The sequence below is a fragment of the Mesoplodon densirostris genome, chromosome 5, assembly GCF_025265405.1.
Source record: "Mesoplodon densirostris isolate mMesDen1 chromosome 5, mMesDen1 primary haplotype, whole genome shotgun sequence".
Classification (NCBI taxonomy): Eukaryota; Metazoa; Chordata; class Mammalia; order Artiodactyla; family Ziphiidae; genus Mesoplodon; species Mesoplodon densirostris.
In genome coordinates this window covers 134052369-134073628 of record NC_082665.1, presented here as the reverse complement: position 1 = coordinate 134073628, position 21260 = coordinate 134052369, and the positions used below count along the sequence as shown (strand labels likewise).

The following is a 21260-nucleotide window of genomic DNA, read 5'->3' as shown; positions in this document are numbered from 1 at the left end:
AGAGATAAAAATGTTGAATTATCACACACACACATACATAAGAAGTCAAGTGAGTTTGGAAAACCCTACATACTCCATTCCCCTTTGGGAGATTCACTATTGGATCATTTAGGAAGGCTTTTGGCTACAAGTAACAGAATTCCCAAATAGCAGTGGCTCAAGTGATTAAGACATTTACCTCTCTCACCAAACATGAAGACCGAGGGTGGACAGTCCGGGTCCAGTGGTCACCAATAACCCAGCCCCTTCCCATTCTTCAGCTGCACTGTGCTCTGTTCACTTTTTGCCCCTGTGCACGTAGCTTCGTGGTTGCAGGTGGCTCCTGCAGGTCCAGACATCATCATTTCATTCAAAGACATAGGAGGGAGACAAGGGTGAAGAATAGAGCCTAGCCAAAGGGACACTTTTTCTCAAGTGGCTTTTCTTTTTATCAGCAGAGGAAAACCTTTCTCAGATAGTCTTCAGAAGACTTCTTTTTTTAAAAAAAATTATTTATTTATATTTGGCTGAGTTGGGTCTTCCTTGCTGTGCCCGGGCTTTTCTCTAGTTGCGACAAACAGGGTCTACTCTTCATGACGGTGCGCGGCTTCTCCTTGCAGTTGTTTTTCTTGTTGTGGAGATGGGCTTTAGGTGTTCAGCCTTCAGTAGTTGTGGCACGCAGGCTCTAGAGCGCAGGCTCAATAGTTGTGGCTTGCGGGCTCAGTAGTTGTGACCTGTGGGCTTCAGTAGTTGTGGCTCACGGGCTCAGTAGTTGTGGCACACGGGCTTCAGTAGTTGTGGCACACGGGCTCAGTAGTTGTGGCGCATGGGCTTAGTAGTTGTGGCTTGTGGGCTCTAGGCCCACAGGCTTCAGTAGTTGTGGCACACGGGCTCAGTAGTTGTGGTGCATGGGCTTAGTTGCTCTGTGACATGTGGGATCTTCCTGGACCAGGGCTTGAACCTGTGTCCCCTGCATTGATAGGCAGACTCTCAACCACTGTGCCACCAGGGAGGCCCAGAAGACTTCTTGTATTTCACGTGTCAGTCTTGGTTCACAAAACTTGTCCTTATAAAGGAGGCTGGGAAAGCAGCATACGACAGGAGAATCGGACAGCCAGGGTTGTTTCAGATTAGCCGTGAAGCAGGGGGAGGAAGCAGTCATTTGATAGTAGGTAGTTCCAGCCACAACTAGGAAACTCTCTTTTCCGCAGAACACCAATTAACATGGGTAGTTTGGAATACAGGAGGAGTTTTTATTTTGGCCACTCTGTGTGGCTTGTGGAGTCTTAGTTCCCCAACCAGGGATCGAACCTGTGCCCCCTGCAGTGGAAGCATGGAGTCCTAACCACTGGACCGCCAGAGAAGTCCCAAGAACTCTTTAAAAGAACTAATACATTGCCTTTGAGATAAATGGGGTTGGGGGGTGGGTTCAGAAAAATCCAGAAGTGACTGGAGATTTAGAACCCACTTCCCCTTGGCTGGTATTAGTCCTCCCGCTGTGGTTCATGTGAGTATCTCGTTGGTAGTGTGTTTTTTCTCCAGTCAGCCCTGCTGTGCCCTTAGAGCTGCAGATAGATTGGCCTGGTCTGGGTGTTAGGCACAGTACCAAAAGAATGCAGAAATCTAGTCTAGTCTTGTTATCCATACCAGTCAACGTAATTGTGTCCTGATTTGTTTCTTTCATTCTTCTCCTGGATTCTGTACCCACAAATTATCTAGCCATGATGTTTTGGGGTATCCCTATAGTTAGATGAGTAGTAATAGTAATAATGATGATAAGCGCCTATATTATTGCACGTTACATTGTGCCATTCATTGTGCTCAGAGTGTATATGCAATATACCATTGAGTTATCACAGCAACCTAGTATTATTTCCATTTTACAGATGAGGACACTGAGGCAGAGAGAGATAAAGTCTCTTTTCAAGGTCTCTCATCAAAGCCAGGATTCTAATCTGAGTCTTTGACTCTAAAACCTTCTCTCTTAACAATTTATGTTCATTACTTCTCAATTTCATTTTTCTAGAATATTATCACCTTTCCCCTATCCTATAATGTTATTGGGAAAAATAGTCTAGAAACTTGCACCTTTTCTGTTTGCTTTGATGAACAACTTTTTCAAAGCAAGATTTTTTTAAGTGAATATTTTTATAGTTTTACTGATCGTGGGAGAAAGTTAGAAGTGGTACCAAACTGCTTTTGTGAGCTTTTCTCTACCTTTAGCTAATCTAGTGTCGGAGTGTGGGGAAGAGCATCTCCTTTTCATAACATTTCCTTCCCGCAGATATTTAAGAAAGGAGCTTTCCACTTCCTGATTCCTAGTTCCATAAATATTGCATGTATTGACATAACTTGAACTCTGTGACACATTACAAATCCTCGGGTTTTCAAAGAAGGATTTTCTGTAATAAAATTCTACCTGATGATTATCAGGAGTGCAGGGATTTAAGTTAGAACTTGCATTCTCCTAAGTAGTTTGAATGCCCAGTAGCTTAAAGCGGTGCAGACTCCCTGGAAAGGGTCATGGCCTGATTTGGCCCCATTTTGAGTTTTTCCATTTTGACAGCTTTCCCATTATAGAAAGCTGAGGCCACCTGACATTGTCCCTCTGTCTCTGCAGAATAAACTCCTTCCTTGGAAAATTAACTTTGAGTATCTTGGATAAAGAAAAGGCAGTAAGGGGGCTTCCCTGGTGGCGCGGTGGTTGGGAGTCCGCCTGCCGATGCAGGGGACGCGGGTTTGTGCCCCGGTCCGGGAAGATCCCACATGCCGCGGAGTGACTGGGTCTGTGAGCCATGGCCGCTGAGCCTGCGCATCCGGAGCCTGTGCTCCGCAACAGGAGAGGCCGCAACAGTGAGAGGCCCACAAAAAGATAGCGTTGGTGAGGATGTAGAGAAACTGGAGCCCTAATACGCTGCTGGTGAGAATGTATTTAAAATGATACAGCCACTTTGGAAAGTGTTCTGGCAGTTTCTTAAAAAGTTAAGCAGTTTACCATATGACCCAGCAATTCCATGCAATATTCCATCCTAAGAGAAATGAAAACTGTTCACAAAGACTTGTAGGTTAATGTTCATAACATGCGTGTGGCATGTTTGTTAGTCTTCAGAATTATTTTGAGGAGCTGAGCAAATAAGTCTGTTTGAAATCAGGTTTTGGGTAAATATCATGAATTATGAATTTCTTGACACAGGTATTTAGCTCTAATTATGCTTAGTCCGCTGACTCATTTGCAAAGCACCTCTAATTCTTAGGCTTTTAACAAAATGCCAGGCAATTTAAAGGCATGATGTTCTGCAGGAAGATTTGAAATAATAGCTAATAACATTTACTGACGGTAAGCCAGGCATGATTGTAAAAGCTCTACATACAAAAAGATAATAAATGTATTATCTCATTTAATTCTCCCTGCAATCCTAAGAGATGGGTATTGTTATCCCCAGTTTACATATGAGAAAACACAGAGAGGATCAGTAACTTGCTCAAGATCACAAAGTGAGTGAGTGATGGAATTGGGATTCTTACCAGACATTCTCAATCAAGTCTGTACTCTTACCTGTTATACTGTACTTTATCACTTTAAAATTGTACATTCTTCTACTAAAAATTTGTTTAATTCTAAAACCAAGATTTAAAATTGAAATCAACTTCAGTCATGTGAAAAAAGTGTTTTAACCTCTTAACTCAAAGCAAATTTCAGCATAATCCAATCTCCTCCATCCTAGAAATGTTTAACTAGGGTATTCTTATTCCAGTTAAGCCCAAGGTCAAGTGTGGGGATTTAGCAGTCATGTTTTCAGAAGGGGAAGAGAAACAAGTTGAAATCTGCAGAGGAAGAATTCTTGTACCGTGTCTTGAAGGGAAATGGGAAGAATCTCTTTGATTTTATAAAACCCCACGGACTTCTGTGAATCTGCACATGGGGAAAATGGCAGAGTCGTTATAAATCGCTGAGAGAAAAGCAGGAGGGTCTAGGAGAGGATCTGAGAGAATGGCCATATAAAAGGATGACTTAGAACTGTTGCAGAAGGCATTAGGAGAGGAAGATAGAGTTTCAGGATGTCACAGGTGCTCAGCTTCATCAAGTTCTGTAGGTGAACAGTGGTGACATCCGGTCACTGGATTTGGTAGGGTGTTGGGCCGCCATGGCTTTGGGGAGCAGTTTTGCTGGCATGTGGGCAGAAAACGCAGGCAGCTGCTAGCTTAGGAGACGTTTGTCTTTTTTTTTTTTTTTTTTTTTTGTGGTACGCGGGCCTCTCACTGTTGTGGCCTCTCCCGTTGCGGAGCACAGGCTCCGGACGCGCAGGCCCAGCGGCCATGGCTCACGGGTCCAGCCGCTCCGCGGCATGTGGGATCTTCCCAGACCGGGGCACGAACCCGTGTCCCCTGCATTGGCAGGGGGACTCTCAACCACTGCGCCACCAGGGAAGCCCGACGTTTGTCTTTTGACGAGCAGATTCAAGTAAAGATTTTTTTCAGCACAGGGAAACTGTGTGAATGTTTTAAACAAAGCCTATGGAAAAGGAGCTACCGCCTAGGTGAAAAATAAATGTTACTTTTGACGATAGAGCCAGAAAATCATTGTGTTTTGTTTTGGATAATCCTTACTAGCATCTTTTCTTTTAAATTTAACTCTTTTACAAAAGGAAGAATTGGAAGTTCTCCTTCCAATCTGTCAGATTTTGGCTCTGAAAGTTCCAGAACAACGCAAGGTGGAAGGTGAGACAACTCACAGATAAGGCTGACTTGAGCAGGAGGGTAGGAAAGCTGGTCTTTATACTCCAACCCTTCTTCTCGTTTTCCCCGTCTCCATCTTTGCTTTCATATTCCTGGTTCCGTCTTGGTCATCTAGCCTATTTCTCATTCCTGGTCATCCTTATTAACGTAAGATGTTTGCTCATAAGGGGTAAGGTGGGACCCCTTCCGATGGTATTTGCATGTGTAAAAGCAACCCCCTGGTTACAAGGCCCCACAGGAAGACCTGTTCCATCACTACCTCTTCTTCATGACTGTTAGGTACCCAGAGCTTGGACCCAAGGAAGTACCCTGGTTTATGGAGTGAGATTGGGAGGCAGCTTTTAAAAATTTTTCAGATGTTTCTCCAGATGTCCCAATATTATTTGTTGACTAAACCATCAATATTCCACAGATTTGAAATGTCACTTATATCTCAGATGTATTTGGGGTCTATTTGTGAAGCCACTGTTCTGTTTCACTAGTCCGTCTGTCAGCTAATACCTATCAGTCTCAGTCTTTGAATTACTGTAGCTTTAAAATATGTCTTTAATATATCATATGGCTCGTTCAGTTTCATTTTCTTTCACAATCTGACTGTTCTTACATGTTTATTTTTCTGTGTGTTTTAAAATCAGCTTGACTATTCACCGTCCTTGCTGCCCCCCAAAATCCTGAGATTTTTTTCAATGAGATGGTGGCAAAATTATATATTAATTTAGGAAGAATTGATACCTCTTTAATATCAAACTTTTCTATCCATTCAGGCCTTCTTCTAAAGTATTTGAAAGCTGTCTTCATAGAGGAGAAACGTGTTAAGTTTAATTCTAAATATTTTGTGGGTTTCGTGTCTATTATAAATAAGATCACTTCTTCCATTATATTTTCTGAGTGTTATTCATTCATATATGGAAAATACATTTATTTATTCGTTTATTTATTTAGCTAGCTGCGCTGGGTCTTAGTTGTGGCCTGCGGCATCTTCGTTGTGGTCTGCGGGATCTTCGTTGTGGCCTGCAGGATCTTTTTGTTGTTGTTGTTGTGGCATACGGGATCTGGGATCTAGGATCTATTTCCCCGACCAGGGATTGAACCCAGGCCCCCTGCATTGGGAGCATAGAGTCTTAGCCACTGGACCACCAGGGAAGTCTCAGAAAAGCCTTTTTCTTTTTAACCCAGACACTTTAGTGAATTCACTCTTACCTTATGTTTTCAGTCAGTGATGTTATATGCAAATAATCAGTTGTTTATAGGGCCAAAAAAATTCCATTGCCCAAGAGTCCCTTCACCTATACCCTCAGTCATCCACAGACATGTGGAATGATGATAGTCTTCATGTCTATGCATTTATTATTAAAAATTTTTTTCCTTGAATTGCAAAATATTTCAAACATACAGAAAATTATCGAACACTAACATGCCTATCATCCATGTTTAACAGATACAAATTTTTTGATATATTGCTGTCAGATCTCTTCTTTTTAAACAAAAGCCCTGATAAAACACTGCAGGTATAGCTAAAGCCTCTTCATCATCATCCCTTCTTCCTCCCCCACCTTCCCAGAGTAAGTCCTGAGTGGAGCTGGGTGTCTGTCACCCCGCACTCACTACTGAGTATGTACATACGCAGCTTTGGTATTCTAAAAGTGTATGTATGTTGTATGCAGTTGTAAATACTGTCCTGATTTTAAAGTAATAAATATATGCCCAGTATGAAAAATTCCCACCTTTATAGAAATCTGTGGGAGAGAAAGTTCAAAGTGCTCCATAATAATCACTTTAAGAAATCCACTGTTGGGACTGCCCTGGTGGCACAGTTAGGAATCTTCCCTGCCAGGGTTCCAGCCCTGGTCTGGGAAGATCCCACATGCCGCGTATCAACTAAGCCCATGCGCCACAACTACTGAGCCTGGACTCTACAGCCCGCAAGCCACAACTACTGAGCCCGCAAGCCACAACTACTGAGCCCACGTGCCGCAACTACTGAGCCCGTGCACCTAGAGCCTGTGCTCTGCAATAAGAGAAGCCACCACAGTGAGAAGCCTGCGCACCACAATAAAGAGTAGCTCCCACTCGCTGCAACTAGAGACTAAGTCTGCGCACGGCAGTGAAGACCCAGAGCAGCCAAAAATAAACAAATAAATTAATTAACTAAAAAAAAAAAGAAATCCACTATTCACAAAAAGGTGTATCAGTTTTCAGCCCTTGCTGTTAGGTAGCATGTAGTAGAACCAAACACTATCGAGCTGCTTAACAAAAGAACGCCTTCCAAGGGAAGAATAATTGAGGTACTTGTTTACCACCATATCCTGTTCTCTATTGATAGTTCTTTATCTTGTTAAGAAAAGAAAGGAATCTCAACAAAGGTTACTAGGACTTTTAAGTGGGTTTCAACAGGGAGACCCATCATTGTTTATACCACAGAGCAACAGGCTTGTATAGATTTGATTGCTGCATCTGATAGGAGCCTCTGCTTGCACAAAGCTGCCGCTTGTTTCATGAGCAGCTGGTAAACTTGGAGCCCGTCTAAGACAATCAGAGGAAGTCTACATATAAACTTCTCTGTGCGAGGAAAGGTGGTTTTTCCATTTGCCTTTTTCTGAGCAGTTTAACTTCCTAATTGCATGATCCAAATTGTTTCAGAGACTGTGTAAACCATATGTGTGTTAAATGGAAGAAACAAACATGGGGAAGTCTGATTAGCATCAACTTCCCTAGGAAAGGAGCATCTTTCCCAGCCCAGCTGAGCTTGCTTTGTACTTACTGGACACAGTAAGTGGGTCGGCAGAGGAGGAAGTGGGGTTGTAAATGGCTGCATCTGACTGTGGATTCGTTCCTCTTCTTTCTGCTTAAGCCCATATTTTAACAGTTATCCTTCTGTATTAGCATGAGAGAGACAGTAGGTGCTGGCTGACATGAGGAGAATGAATTTCACTCAGTATTTAGCAGATTTAGAGAGGGGAAAATATTATTTTGAACCTTTATGAGATTAAGTGAGTGTGTGTGTGGGAGAGCACAAACACGCTAGCTAGAGTGAGCTCCTTTTCAGTTTTTATTCCATTGGGTTTGAATAATAGCTGACAAGGATGAATCATCAACTTACTTGACTACTGTTAAATCAAGTTTTTTATATTAAATTCATTAAAGGAGTAGTGAAGAAGTTGTGGACATTATGTATCACATAATGAAGATGTTTGCAGGTCTAGATGAAATAATGATATTGGGTGACTGCTATTGAATCAGTTAAAAAAAAAGCAAACTTGTTTCCTGCATCTTATTTTGGATACGGAAGGCAAAACAGTGGGAAAGTTCTGTGTCCAGGCACATTCAGTGACCCAGATGTGCAGGTGTGTAGACACGGATACCTTGAGGTGAACTCACATAGCTATAAATAAAGTGGCTGCTCGTTTCTTTTTTTTTTTTTTTTTTTTTTGCGGTACGCGGGCCTCTCACTGTCGTGGCCTCTCCCGTTGCGGAGCACAGGCTCCGGACGCGCAGGCTCAGCGGCCATGGCTCACGGGCCCAGCCGTTCCGCGGCATGTGGGATCCTCCCAGACCGGGGCACGAACGCGCGTCCCCTGCATCCGCAGGTGGACTCCCAACCACCGCACCACCAGGGAAGCCCAAAGTGGCTGCTCTTTTTCATCCCAACTGGACATCTGAGAGACCACAGGTATAAACTGGATCAAACGGTCACCCTAGGTCGTAATGGCATTGTAGTTGTCATGGCTTAAGAGAACAATTAAAAAACCATTCTATTAACTTGTCTACTTCTTCTGTCTCTAATAACCCCCCCCCCCCCCCGAAGACAAAGATTCAACACATCGATGAAACAACAATAGCTGGTATTGTTTGTATTTAGGCAAACACAGTTGTATTTAGGCAAACACTGGGAGAAATATGAACTCTGAAAATTAAGAGGGAAAATAAGACTTAACTAGTTTTTTCATATTTGTTTACATTAGTTGCCTGTGAACTCTTCGTCTTGAATTCTTCTGGGGACTACCTAGTAAGTAAAGCCACTTTATGCTGACGACTTTTTGGAACTTGAGTCATCTTGAATGATGGCTTTATAGCATATAGATTTCTTTGCCTTTTATTTCTTTGGGAATACAAAGAATACCTTTGCAATGTCATTATTTAGGGCACTGCCTACATACCCCATGTGTGCAGCATTAAGGAGCTTGGATTTCTCTGTCTGAAGCAGAATTATTTTTAACTGGAAATGGGCGTCTTTAACTAAAAGGTCATCTTTTTCAACTTGTGAGTTGGACCAAAAGAGTAACTCAGAGGTGCAGAGAGAGGACAGTAACAAGCAAGTCTTCGTTTATCTTGTTTTTTTCTCTTGTTTTTGATGTTGTTGTTGAGGTTTTGCTTTTGTCTTTATTTTTTACTTTTTGGTTTGATCCTGAGTCCTGGGTTTTACTACATCTGTGTCTGAGCTATCTAGACAATATTATAAGCTTTACTTGCTGTATGGTCAGGCCACTCAAGATGGCTGTTCTCTTGTTCTCTGTACATCCCCTGCTGGAGCAGTGCCACCTACCTACACCTAACTCACAGGAACGTGCTTGCCCCCTGCCCCAGCTAGTGATGGTTCTAATCATCAGGCCAGAAGGATTCCATCTGCTAGTTTATTAAAGAGAAACCTGTACCCTCGTGATGGTCACTAACCTGAGGGGCTGTGAGTGATGTGCCCCAGCTGCTGGTCTCCCTGGTAACTGATAAGCCCACCTGGCGTCACTTCCCCCTATAAATGGTAGCCTCCTTCTCCGCCGCCCCGAGCAATGAAGACTGCTGCCCTGTCCCGCCTGCCGTCTGCAGCACAGGGCGCAGATGTTTCGGATGTGTGAGATCCCCTCTCCAATAAACCACTGATGTCTCTGTCGCTGTTTCCGTGCTCTTTCTTCGGTCTCGAGGCTGGGCAGCTACGAGGCTTGTAGACCTGCGGGGTGCAGCCTGACACCAGCTTTGCCAAAAATCGACTGCTTTGTTTCTGGTAAACACGGTGTTTTAAAAGTATAACGTTGTTTGTTTGTAAAGTGTATTACCCTGCTTCCTCCTTTTATAAAAATTATGTGACCTTTGATAAGCCTCATTTTGATATGAGAAATATTTTATATATTCTGAGTATGGTTGTGCTGGTCCGTCGGCAGTCTCAGGGGAGCTTTGGAGGTGATCTTGCCATGTGAACTTTCAGTTAATACAGATGATTCCCCTAGCAACAAACAGACTTGATCAAAAGGCAGTATTTTGCTTTTATAGATGATATAACTGTGTTTGCCAGTTTTGGAGGGGGAAGAATCTATCAAACTAAATTTTAAAAATGATTATAAAGTTTTTAAAGGAGAGTTACAGGGAGTGGTTGAAGGCAGATGCCCACCACTGAATGAAAAACTTCCTAAGAAATCTTGAACAAAATGGCCTATTCTGAAATTCCTAGTATAGTTGGGCACAAGGATTTTTTTAATCTCTTAGCTCTCCTGAGTTCATACATTTGCATTTATTATTAGGTAAGGTAATTATCCAATATGGTTCCTAGAATACATTAAAATGTATTGCACGGTCATCCATTTACTCAGCAGTTATTATTGAGCTCTGCCATGTTCAGCTGAGAGTACAGATAGAGAATAGAGGGGAGGTGTATCTAACCAGAGTTGGGATTTGCCAGGGAAATGAGTGTGTCTGCAAGGAGTGATTGTAAGTAGGTATCAAGAAATTCAAGTTGGCTAAGTGAATAAGCATGAATGAGAGGGCATGAAGGGTTTAAGGATGGAGGGAAAGGTGGTGGAGTGAGTGGGTTGTAGGAATATGGTGGGTTAAAATTGTTGAGGTTGAGGATTACAAGAGGTGAGTCAAAGAGATTGGCGGGGCTGGTTAGACAGAGGTGTTTGACGTTGGGATTGCAGAGAGGTTGCAGGTGGTGGTAGTGACCAGGTCGATTGTTGAAGGGGAAGTCAAGGAACTGAGAGGCCGGGGTAATGGAAGGATTGCCACATGGAAATTCAAGAAAGTAGTGTTGGGGAGTGACAGTACGCCAGCAACTAAACGCATGAGTGAGGATGAGGCATGGTCCAGGGGCCTGGGGATGACTGTGATGATGAGATAGAGACTGATGGCATGAGCATCAAAGCTGGGGACCTTCTGGGAGGAGGAAGCGATCATTGTCTAGGAGTAATGAGACTCAAGCAGGCAGAGAGCCTTCTGAGGAGGCTGTGCTCTCTAGAAGAGCCAAGTTTCTGTTAAGGCAAGAAGGTAAAGGGAGAGTTCAGAGAAGAGGCTGAGGATTTAGAAGATTTTGCTGGATTCCCTAAATGAGGTGCATTTCCAGAGGATGCAGTGGAATGCTTCAGCCGAGGGGCTTAGGAAGGTGAGGACCGATGAGGCATGTTCACGGCACTGTGCAGGTGAGAGTACATTCAGGGGAATGAAGTATACCAGGCGGTCTTGGGCATAAGCAGGGATAGAGGGCGTGGCGGGATCAGTCCTGGTGATTTCTGAACAGGTGGTGAGGCCATGCATGTTAGAGAGAAGGATGGGCTGGGTGTCTTGCCAGAAGCGAGCAGACCTCTGGGGCTGTTCTTCCCTCCTGTGCCTGGTGGTTTGGAGGCTGCGAGGGCAGCTTCGCTACCCGGAGTGTGAGTAGGTTTGGGACGACCTCTATCCTGCGGATGGGGGTAAGGCTGGGGAAGTATAGCTGTTCAAGCCTTACCGTGATGCATGCGTGTCTCACTTGTTGCAAGGAAATGCCAGGAAAATGTAAAATAACACGTAGAGGGTTTAATAATTGTTTTTTTTTAATTTTTGTTGGAGTATATTTGATTTACAATGTTGTGTTAGTACAGCAAAGGGCATCAGTTATACATGTACATATATCCACTCTTTTTTTAGATTCTTTTCTCATATAGGCCATTACAGAAAATTGAGTAGAGTCCCCTGTGCTATACAGTAGGTGCTAATAATTGTTTTTAATATTGCTTTTATATGTAAGATACAATTTAGTATACTACAGAAAAATAGTAATTAACAGGTTTAATTTTGGAGGGTTATATTGACTCGTCATCAGTAGATTAATTCAGAGTCCAATTCCTATTTTAAAATAAATCATTCACTGGCTTCCCTGGTGGCACAGTGGTTGAGAGTCCACCTGCCAATGCAGGGGACACGGGTTCGTGCCCCGATCCCAGAAGATCCCACATGCCACGGAGCGGCTGGGCCCGTGAGCCATGGCCGCTGAGCCTGCGTGTCCGGAGCCTGTGCTCCACAACGGGAGAGGCCACAACAGTGAGAGGCCTGCGTACCGCAAAAAATAATAATAATAAAATAAAAAAATAAAAAATAAAATAAATCATTCTCTCCCTGTCCTCCTTCCCTCCCCTGCCACCTTCCCCCAAAATGTGATTTGAAAACCGATGTCAGAGTCTCATCCACTGAATTACTGATGTGTTCTTTTTCCCTCTTCTTTACAGTGAAGAAAGTTACAATGTCAATGATTATTCCTTAAGAGATCAGCTACTGGTGGAGTCCTGTGACAGTGAAGAGCTTAATTCTTCTCCAGGGAAGAACAGTTCCACAGTGCTTTATTCAAGACAGAACTCTGCCAGTCACCTCTTTACGCTGACCGTCCTTAGTAACCACGTGAACGAGAAAGTGGAGATGCTGCTGGGCGCTGAGACTCAGTAAGTATGTGCGAGGAGAGGGTTTCAGAATATCTGCTGTCGGTCTTCCCTACCTAATTACCCTTGGTCCACAGACTCCCTCAAAACAGTAAATTCTACCTACTATTTATTTTTTTTTTATTGATTACCTGTTATGCACCAAGCATAGGTCTGGGTGCTTTATACAGATGCTTGTCTTCTCACTGTGATCTTCTCAGTGTCCTGAGAGATGGATATTGTTATTTTCATCCCCATGACTCCTGATGGATGTGTTGTGCTTTAGGTGGTGTGCTTTTATATTTACAGAGTGTTTTAAAAATCATTTTATTTTAATCATTGATAAAATTATGACCCAGGAGCCCTAGGAATATGACCTAACTGGTAGTTTGATCCTAGGGCCTGAGTTTTCTTAGCTACTGAAATTGAAGTCATTTTGTATCACCTACCTTCGACCAGGCAGCAGAAAGACCAGTGATTTCTGTCAAAAGAGATACTCAGTTTGGGGAAATATGTTTGTTGCAGGGAGGGGAACCCCTTCCAGGGCCTGAGAAAATGGGCACTTGTCTAACACTTGGAAATGAATTGTCTGAGGAGACATACGTACTGAAAAAGCAAAAAACTTTATTGGGAAGGGGTGCCTGGGCGGAGAGCAGCGGGGTAAGGGAAGGAGGAGCGGGGTAAGGAGCAGGAGGACTGCTCTGCCATGTGGCTCTCGATCTCAGGTTTTATGGTGATGGGTTAGTTTCTGGGTTGTCTCTGACCAATCATCTTGCTTGTGCCCATATTTGATCTGACCCAGGGTCCTCCCTGGTGGTTAGCGCATGTCTCAGCCAAGATGGATTCTAGCATGACTGTTTCTGGGAGGTTGGCGCACATTATGGGCTGGCATCTCCTCCCTCCTTTCGGCCCCTCCCGAATTCTCCTTGTTAGTTTTCCACAGCAGCACCAGTGTCCTTATCAGGACCTCCTGTTGTGAGACAACTCAATGCAAGTGGTTATCATCGTGCCTAGCCAAGGTGGGCAGTTTCGATCAACGTGTTGATGATCCCTCTTTCCCATCCAGAGTTTATGCAGAGGCAGAAGCCATTCTGTTTGTGCCTGCAGTTTCACCAGCAGTTAGTAGGCAGTCCATCCTCACACAGGATGAAGGGAATGGGGCTTCATTGTCAAGTCCACCCGTGCTGCTACTGAACCAGACTTGGGTCTGCTTGCCCGTGCACAGTAAAGCCAATCTACCGACACACCGGGTTGTGGTGAAGGAAAGTGCAGTGTTTATTGTAAAGGCACCAATACAGGAGGATGGGTGACTCGCACTCTAAAAACCCTGAAATCCCCGAAGGAAAGACCACGTGAGGGAGGGGGTCACAGGGTATGTGATCAGCTCGTGCACAATTCTCTGATTGGTTGGTGTTGAGGTAACAGGGTGGTTGACATTATGAATCCTTAGGTGCCAGTCGGTCTGGGGGGCTCACGATCATCAAGTAGTTAAGTTCTTCCATTAAGTGGTGGTTTTAGCATCTGTAAAACAACTCAGGAAATGTGCATCAGGTACTGTTACCTAGATTCTTCAGAGGGGAGCAAAAACAGAGGGTTTTGGCGGAGTCGGGGTGCTGTCTGTCTTGGGAAGGCCCTGTAGGGTCCTGTTCGGTTACATCACGACTTTGTCCATTTAGAGATAGTTGACCCATTTGTTTGGAAACTGGAAACCTCCTCTTAGAACAATCATCATAGGCAGGTATTATGTTGGGTCAGAGGGTGGAACAGTGGAGGGAAAGGAGAAGTTCCCTAATTCTTGGTCCCCTGGGGTTCCTACACCGTCTCCCACTTGGCTCCTACGTGGTGTGATTAAAATGGATTGGCAGGTCTTGAATAACAACCCTAAGACTGTAACAGAATCTTAGCGAAAGCCAACCCAAAGAGATAATCTCCACTTTTTAAGAGTATTTTAACAGGGTCCCTGGATTGTTAGAGAGATATAAGAAAAGAAAAAAAAAAGCCATCCACATAAAAACGATAAATGCTCATTTCATGTTTTTGGCACTAGAAGTAACTTTTCCAAGGGTGAAGAAAACCAAGAGGGGCAGGGTGATAGAAAGCTATTTGAGATTTAAAAACAGCCGAAAGAGAGTATTCCAAAGGCGCTCAAGAGCTAACAGAGGGAATGAATAAGAAAAGGAGCGTCATCCTCTGTGTTTGTTTATAAAACAAAGAAATACCTCTTCCTAAGGTCCCAGAATTCTTCCAGGAAACGGCTGGAAAGCCCTGCTGCATTCCAAGGATGCTCCTCTGTGTTTTCCCCTCTGGGGAGGGCACCTCCGGGAGGTGCAGTGCTTGCTGGTCTGTGCAGGTGACCAGCAGGGGACACACCCAAGACCAGGGCTGAGGAAGGCATTTCTTTGACTCTAAAAATGATTAAACCCCTTGGCCTGTGAAGACAGACCTAGACCTCTTCTGTTTGGGGAAGCCTCTCTTCAAAGAGAGAATTTAATATGCCTGACCTTTGGATCTTAAAGGACTTTGAAGATGAAAAAGTCTTAAACACTTTGGAGATAACTGCTTGTTATAAAGAATTCTCAGAAATGAAGGTTTTATTTTGTCTTTTTTAGTAAGGGAGAAAGTGTTGTTGGTTTCGCTTTACATTTTCCTTTTCTCTGTGTTTATAAGGATTGTTTGCTCTTTATCAGCAGAGCTTTTCCTGACTGTCTCATTCATAATTTATGTAATCTCTACTGCTGGTTTCTGAGATTATTCCGAGAGTAGGCCGTAAACCAGCATGTCCAGTTTTTACACCAAGGCTAGATCCTTTCCTGGGATGTTCTGTAGCCTTTGTTCCACCCTCTTGCCTTTTGATCTTGCCATGGACTGAATGGATGTTCATTTCCTCAATGAGAAATGTTCTCAGATTATCTAGTTATGTCACCCGTAAACCCGTGGGTATGACTCATATTTGTAGTTCTTTAATTAATAGCAAGAGAACATTCCAGAAGGGGCGAGGGGCGGCTGTCTCCTTGGGTACAGAAGGAGTGACTCCCTCACTCCCTTCCCCCCCCCCCAACTCAATTACAGTTAAAGTAAATAACTGGAGAAATACTTTTAAACCTACAAGGCATAAAGTATCATTGGTACTGAAAGAAAATATATGACAGCCAGGATGCACTTTCCTTAAAAGAAAACACAACAAAACCAAAAAACACCCAATCAACTTTTAAAAGTCTAGTGAGTTGTTACATGCTGTATTTGGAAATGTGCAGGCCAGCTCTGGGTTACCTGGTTTTGAGCAATCAGAGTTTTGGCCTATGTAGGATGTTTTCTTTGCTTCTGAGATTTGCCAGATGTATAGGTGAGTATGTTTTTTAACCTTTAACTCTCTTTTATGTTATACATGGTTAAAATGGTCCATTAGCAATCTAGTTGAGAAGGTTTTCACCACCACCCAGGCCTTGAGTAATTGCAGAATTTCAGACCAGTCGATTACATTCTTTGGCTACTTATTCTTTGGTTTGAAAAAGAATAGGGTTTGTACCTAAATATTTACCTTCTTTGAGAAACTGTTGGTAGTAGAGGCACCTGGGGCTATAGGGAATGTGAAATCAGCCGAAGGAAGGGTGGGTGCAGCTGTTTGGCCCAAGGACGGTTCAACTATTATAAGGCAGTGAAGTTGTGGAAGAACAGATCAATAGCTTTGATGACATAAAGAATGCAGAAAAGCTCACCAAAAGGAAATGGGGCAAACACTTAGTGAGCATCTGGGATGTGCCAGGCACAGGGCCAGCTAGAGAGCATGAAGGGAGCCTTGGCTGTTTCTAGAGAAAGGATGGTGCTTCAGAGCTGAAGCATATAAGTAAGATGACTGTACATCTTGGTTTCCTTGGGATCAGTGTTATGTCTGTTGTTCTGGCAAAATTAAGAATAGCACCCTCTTTGACTTTCCAAAGTGTCTTTAGACGATAAAATACGTTGTGACCCTAATTATAGGTCTGTAGTCCAACTCCCTCAGTTTCCTCCCAGATGTAAGATGAGACTCAAAAAGGTGAAGCGATTTGCCTAAAGTCACACAGGAGGTGAGTTACTGCCAAAATGGGACTGGACCTTGACCTTCCTGAATCTGAAATTCTTTCTAATAACAAATTCTAAGCTTCTTACTGAGAAGCTGCCATCTTGGAGACTATTCCACCCCCATCTTGCTGCTCAACTTGGCTCTGGAAGGGAAACTCCAGGAAGCTAGTTGCTATTAAATGTGAAAAACTACTAAAATGTGACTTTTTAAGTTCATAGACTTAAAATGAAAAAGTTTGTGGTAAAGTTAAGGCATCATGTGGTTTGAAATATTTTATAATAAAATGCTGACTAGATGTTGCATCCCTCAAATTATCTTCCATTTAAAACTTCCTTTTTTGTTCCTTTGCCTATGTTTTTTCTACTTCCTGGAATGCCCTTCTCAGAACTCCTTGAATTACCAAATATTTTACTTCTCAGGGCTCATGCCAAGTGCCAAGTCTTTCCTCTACAAGGAGGCCCCTCAGTGATCTTGTCCCCGAGAATTCCAAGTGCTTGCTGTGTGTGCCCCTCTTATTAGTTCATTTTTCTCCTGCTGTTTTCTGTCTTGCCCACCCTCTGCTGTACAGCTCCTGGCCCCCGACCCACCCCTAAGTCTCTCCTTCCCTTTACAGCTGCACCTCTCAAGAGAGCAGCTTTCATTTCTCCCTATTTACGCAGTGAATTTTTATTGTGCACCTGCATCCTTTCAGGTGCTATTCTAAGTGCTGGGATGTAGCAGTGAACAGTGCAGAGACAAGATCCCTGCCCTCTGGGGGCTTCTGTTCCACTGAAGAACCTATGCCTGTGTGCCTCCTGCCCTCAAGGAGGTGACTTTGGTGGCACTGAACTTTTGCCAGGCTGCCTGGGCAGATGGCCTACAGTGAACTGGGATGGTGGGAAAGCATTTCTTCATCCAATTTTAAAAATAAATAAGTGCAGTGGAAACAGTAAAGCCAGGAATGTATTCCAGAGTGTGAAGTGCTGGGATGGGGATCTGTCCTCTAAATTAGATGGCAGAGGAAGACTTCTGCAGGTGACATTTGGGACTGAGCCCTGAGTGCCTGGAAGGAATCCATCCATGGGAAAACGCAGGGCCAGAACGGTCCAGACAGAGGGCACAGCAAGTGCCAAACTCCTAGGGAAACAAGTTCGAGGCCATCAAACTTGGCTTGAACGTAGTGAAATTGGCTAGATCAGAATAAGCCAGGGAGAGAGTGGGTGGTTGAGAGGCTGGTGGAGCCCAGAGCATTTTATTTTATACATTTATTTATTTGTTTGTTTGTTTTTGTTTGGCTGTGTTGGGTCTTCGTTTCTGTGCGAGGGCTTTCTCTAGTTGTGGTAAGCGGGGGCCACTCTTCATTGCGGTGCGCGGGCCTCTCACTGTTGCGGCCTCTCCTGCTGCGGAGCACGGGCTCCAGATGCGCAGGCTCGGTAGTTGTGGCTCATGGGCCGAGTTGCTCTGCGGCATGTGGGATCTTCCCAGACCAGGGCTCGAACCCGTGTCCCCTGCATTGGCAGGCAGATTCTCAGCCACTGCGCCACCAGGGAAGTCCCAGTCCACAGGAGTCTTGATGTTGAGATGGACTGTGGTCTGTGCGAGGAGATGGAAACCTAACATTGTGGAGGTGGAGACAACAGGACCAACTGAAGAACAGGATGAGTTGGGGTGGCTGTGAGTGAAAGAGGGGAATCGATGATGCTTTGGGTTTTTGGCTTGAGCAGCTGACGCCCTATATTGAGTTACTCCTTGACCGTCTTCAGTATGGTGTCTTCCTCTGCCACCCAGTTGAGGGCGCTCCATCAGAAGATGAGCAGTGGCTTCCTAGGTACCACACCCAGCAGGTCAGTCTTCCGCTTTCTTTACCTCTAATATCATTTAATTTTGTTAGCTGCCCAGCTCTGACATTAACCCCCTTTTTGCGACGTTCTCAAGCTGTTATCTGTGTGCTCTTAGTTTTTCTCCCACATGTAACCTTTCCTCTTCACTTCCCTTTCAGAAATGCAGCCTGTCTGGAACCAGTCATCACCAGTACGCTCTGCTTTCCCTGACACACACATTTCTGTGAATGGTACCCTTGACACCATTTCAAGTTACCCAGTCTGGAGACTTGGTGTCATTTCTGATGCTTCTAGATCTGAACAGATCCATCCTGGACTGGTTCTTTCTGTATGAAACGCTGTTGCATCTTCCCACATGGTTCCATCCCACTACCTCCTTCCCAGGGCAACCCATACATCCTTTATCTTTTGAACCACCCTCAAAGCCTCCTAACCATTCTTCTCTCCAATCACTTCTTCACGGTTTTATTACTAATCCCCACACTCAGCTTCAGTTTTGTCCTTTTCTCACTTTGTATGTAGCAGGTTCCCAATAAATATTTTTTGGAATTGCCCTACAATTAATAAAATTTGCTTTTCTATATCCAAGGCAAGGTAGACTAGTAGCAGCATGTAGAGAAATACTGCTCCTCTCTATCAGTCTCTATTCACTGGGGTTTTTGTTTGTTTGTTTTGTGCTGCTAGAGCAAGTTTTATCAAAATTCCACTTGTTTTTCAACATTTTCTGTCAAGGATGTGGTTAAACTTTGTTTTTAGCATGTACCTCTAAGCCATACCGTGTTATATCTGTTTGCTTGTTAAAGATCTTAAGTCATTGCATTATTAATGAGACAGTGGTTGGTGGAAAATACAGAAGCTTACCCTTGATAAAAGGACAAGGGAGGAATGTTTTACTAATGTCACTTTTCCCTCTGGGCCTTGCAAGAGGAATGTTCAAGGCCGAGGGCCCCTTTGTCTGCCTTCATTAAAATGAAGCCCAGACAGCTGCAGCTGGCACAGAGCAACGCTGTGGCAAGTGGCGTCCTTGGCTTCCTGCATCCATAATGGAATTTGGATGGCATTTGGGTCCAGCCTGTGCAGAGATGAGACACAAGGACACGTTCAGTAATGAACGAAAACTTTATTCACCCGTTCTATTTAGCTATGAGATATAATCACCTTCAGCTGTAAGCAAAGGCCCTTCTCAAAGTTTCTGTCTCACAAATTGAACCAGACGCCTAATAGTCCTGTCAGCCATTCTGACAACCCATTCCTGGGCCCTCCTGATAAAGGGGCATTGTTTGCAGGCAGTCTTTTGCTCTCTTCCTGCTTCTGTTAATGATTTAATTAACAGGAAGTAAATAGGAAGGGATAAAATTGTAAATAGTCGTCTGACATACTCTTCATTCTTTAAGAAAAATCCACATATAGAGATCACAATTTGTATGGGAAAAAATGTATTTATTACAGATTGTAGTATTTTTTTCTTCGTTGAATCTATGTCCAATAATCTTTTACATTGGTACAGTGCCCGTCAAGATACTTAAATCTTTGGTGATTTCTCATCACTGACCTCCAGTAAAACAGGAGAGCAGGTGATGGTGTGGGTCTTTTTTCCAAGGAAACAGGTAGTTGACCCACTTAAGGTTAACTTCAGGATTCTGGACCAGACTAGATTTCATGAGCTGTTTGATATGATAAACAGGAGACAGTTGATTTAACTATATAACATGTCATGGAATCTAAATTTCTAGAACTCTTAGTGGGCTAGGGGAACTACTTTGCTTTGGTTAGATTTTTTAAATTAGTAAGTTGAACTGGTGTCCAGCTTTATAAGGCTTTGTTGCACAGCATTCATGAGGACGATTTTTGCCCTGTGGGTTTTCTTTAATGGATCAGCTTATTGAACTCATCTCGTTGAATTGAATGTGTGAGAGAATGAACAAAAACGGCCACCTCCATGATCCTACTCCTTAGGAAGTCTTTTTTCCCAAAGGCCATGAGTACAGGAGTTTCACAAGGAACCATAGGTAAATTTGTAGGCTGTGAAATGGAGCACAAAAGGTATACATCTGGTCAAATGCCATTTTCAAAGGGATAAAAGGAAGGTTAAACAGCAGCTGAGGTCTCTTCACTTCTATTGAAAATCCAGGGAGACTCCCCCTCCAGTGGTGAAGCCCTCTGTGGGCGTTTGTTCCATTCCATCTCATTCACAGTCCTAACCTCTGTTTCAAACCCTTCTTTCTACTTAGTGTGGATCTGTGTTTTCTAGCAGATGCCTGGTATTCAATGCGAAGTTCAGCTTGGCTGTATCTTCAACCTTTGTGTAATTAAGTTTAAACCTACGGTGCTTAATTAACCATATGAGGGACAGGACAAGATACTGTGACAGCTGACTCCTGAGTGGGGAGCTGTAGGTGCATCATTTCATGTCGTGCATAGAGAAGGGACTGCGCTTCCAGATATTTATGTTGAAAGGGTCTCTTCTCAGCTCTCAGATGGGTTTTATTTAGAGGGCGCCATCCCAGCACGTCGCACAATGTGTTGGATTCTGTGTGCGTTTGTCTTTTGCTCTGTCTGCTCCCTCATTGAAGGCAGGCTGTGAAGAGCAAGAGGCTCCATTTTACTCACTTGGCAGCCCCAGCCTGGCACAGGGCTCCTGCAAAGGCAGGGACTTGGTGAATGTTGTTTGAAGGAAGGAGGGGTCAGGAGCGCCTTAGAAGTTGATCTGCCCTGGGTCCCCATTAGCGGCATTGCTGATTCTGGCACTTGGGGCAAAGGGAAATCTCAGTAAGCTGGGTGTGGCATGGATTGTGAATTCGTGTTGATTGTCTTACCTTGTCCCTGGAGAAAATAGCTGTGTGTGAGCCTTGGACTTGATATCTAAATTTAATAATGGTTATGTCTAGGCCCGGGGTTTTCTTGTTCTTAGAGTTACATTTTACGTGGAGTGAGTCTCCTCCCTGCTTTAGAGATGCAGTGCTTTCTGCCTCGTGATGGGAGGGAGCTCCTTGGCATGGCTCTCGGAAGCCC

The 21260-nt window shown here is 43.9% G+C and overlaps 1 protein-coding gene across 1 annotated transcript in view; it reads left to right on the top strand.

The window, feature by feature from the left end:
* Window positions 1-21260, top strand: part of ARHGEF26 (Rho guanine nucleotide exchange factor 26) — a 151789-nt gene that overhangs the window by 117559 nt on the left and 12970 nt on the right. Inside the window, exon 11 of the mRNA XM_060100189.1 lies at window positions 12183-12392. Coding sequence (XP_059956172.1) covers window positions 12183-12392 — 210 coding nt within the window. The remainder of the gene's footprint in view (window positions 1-12182; window positions 12393-21260) is intronic.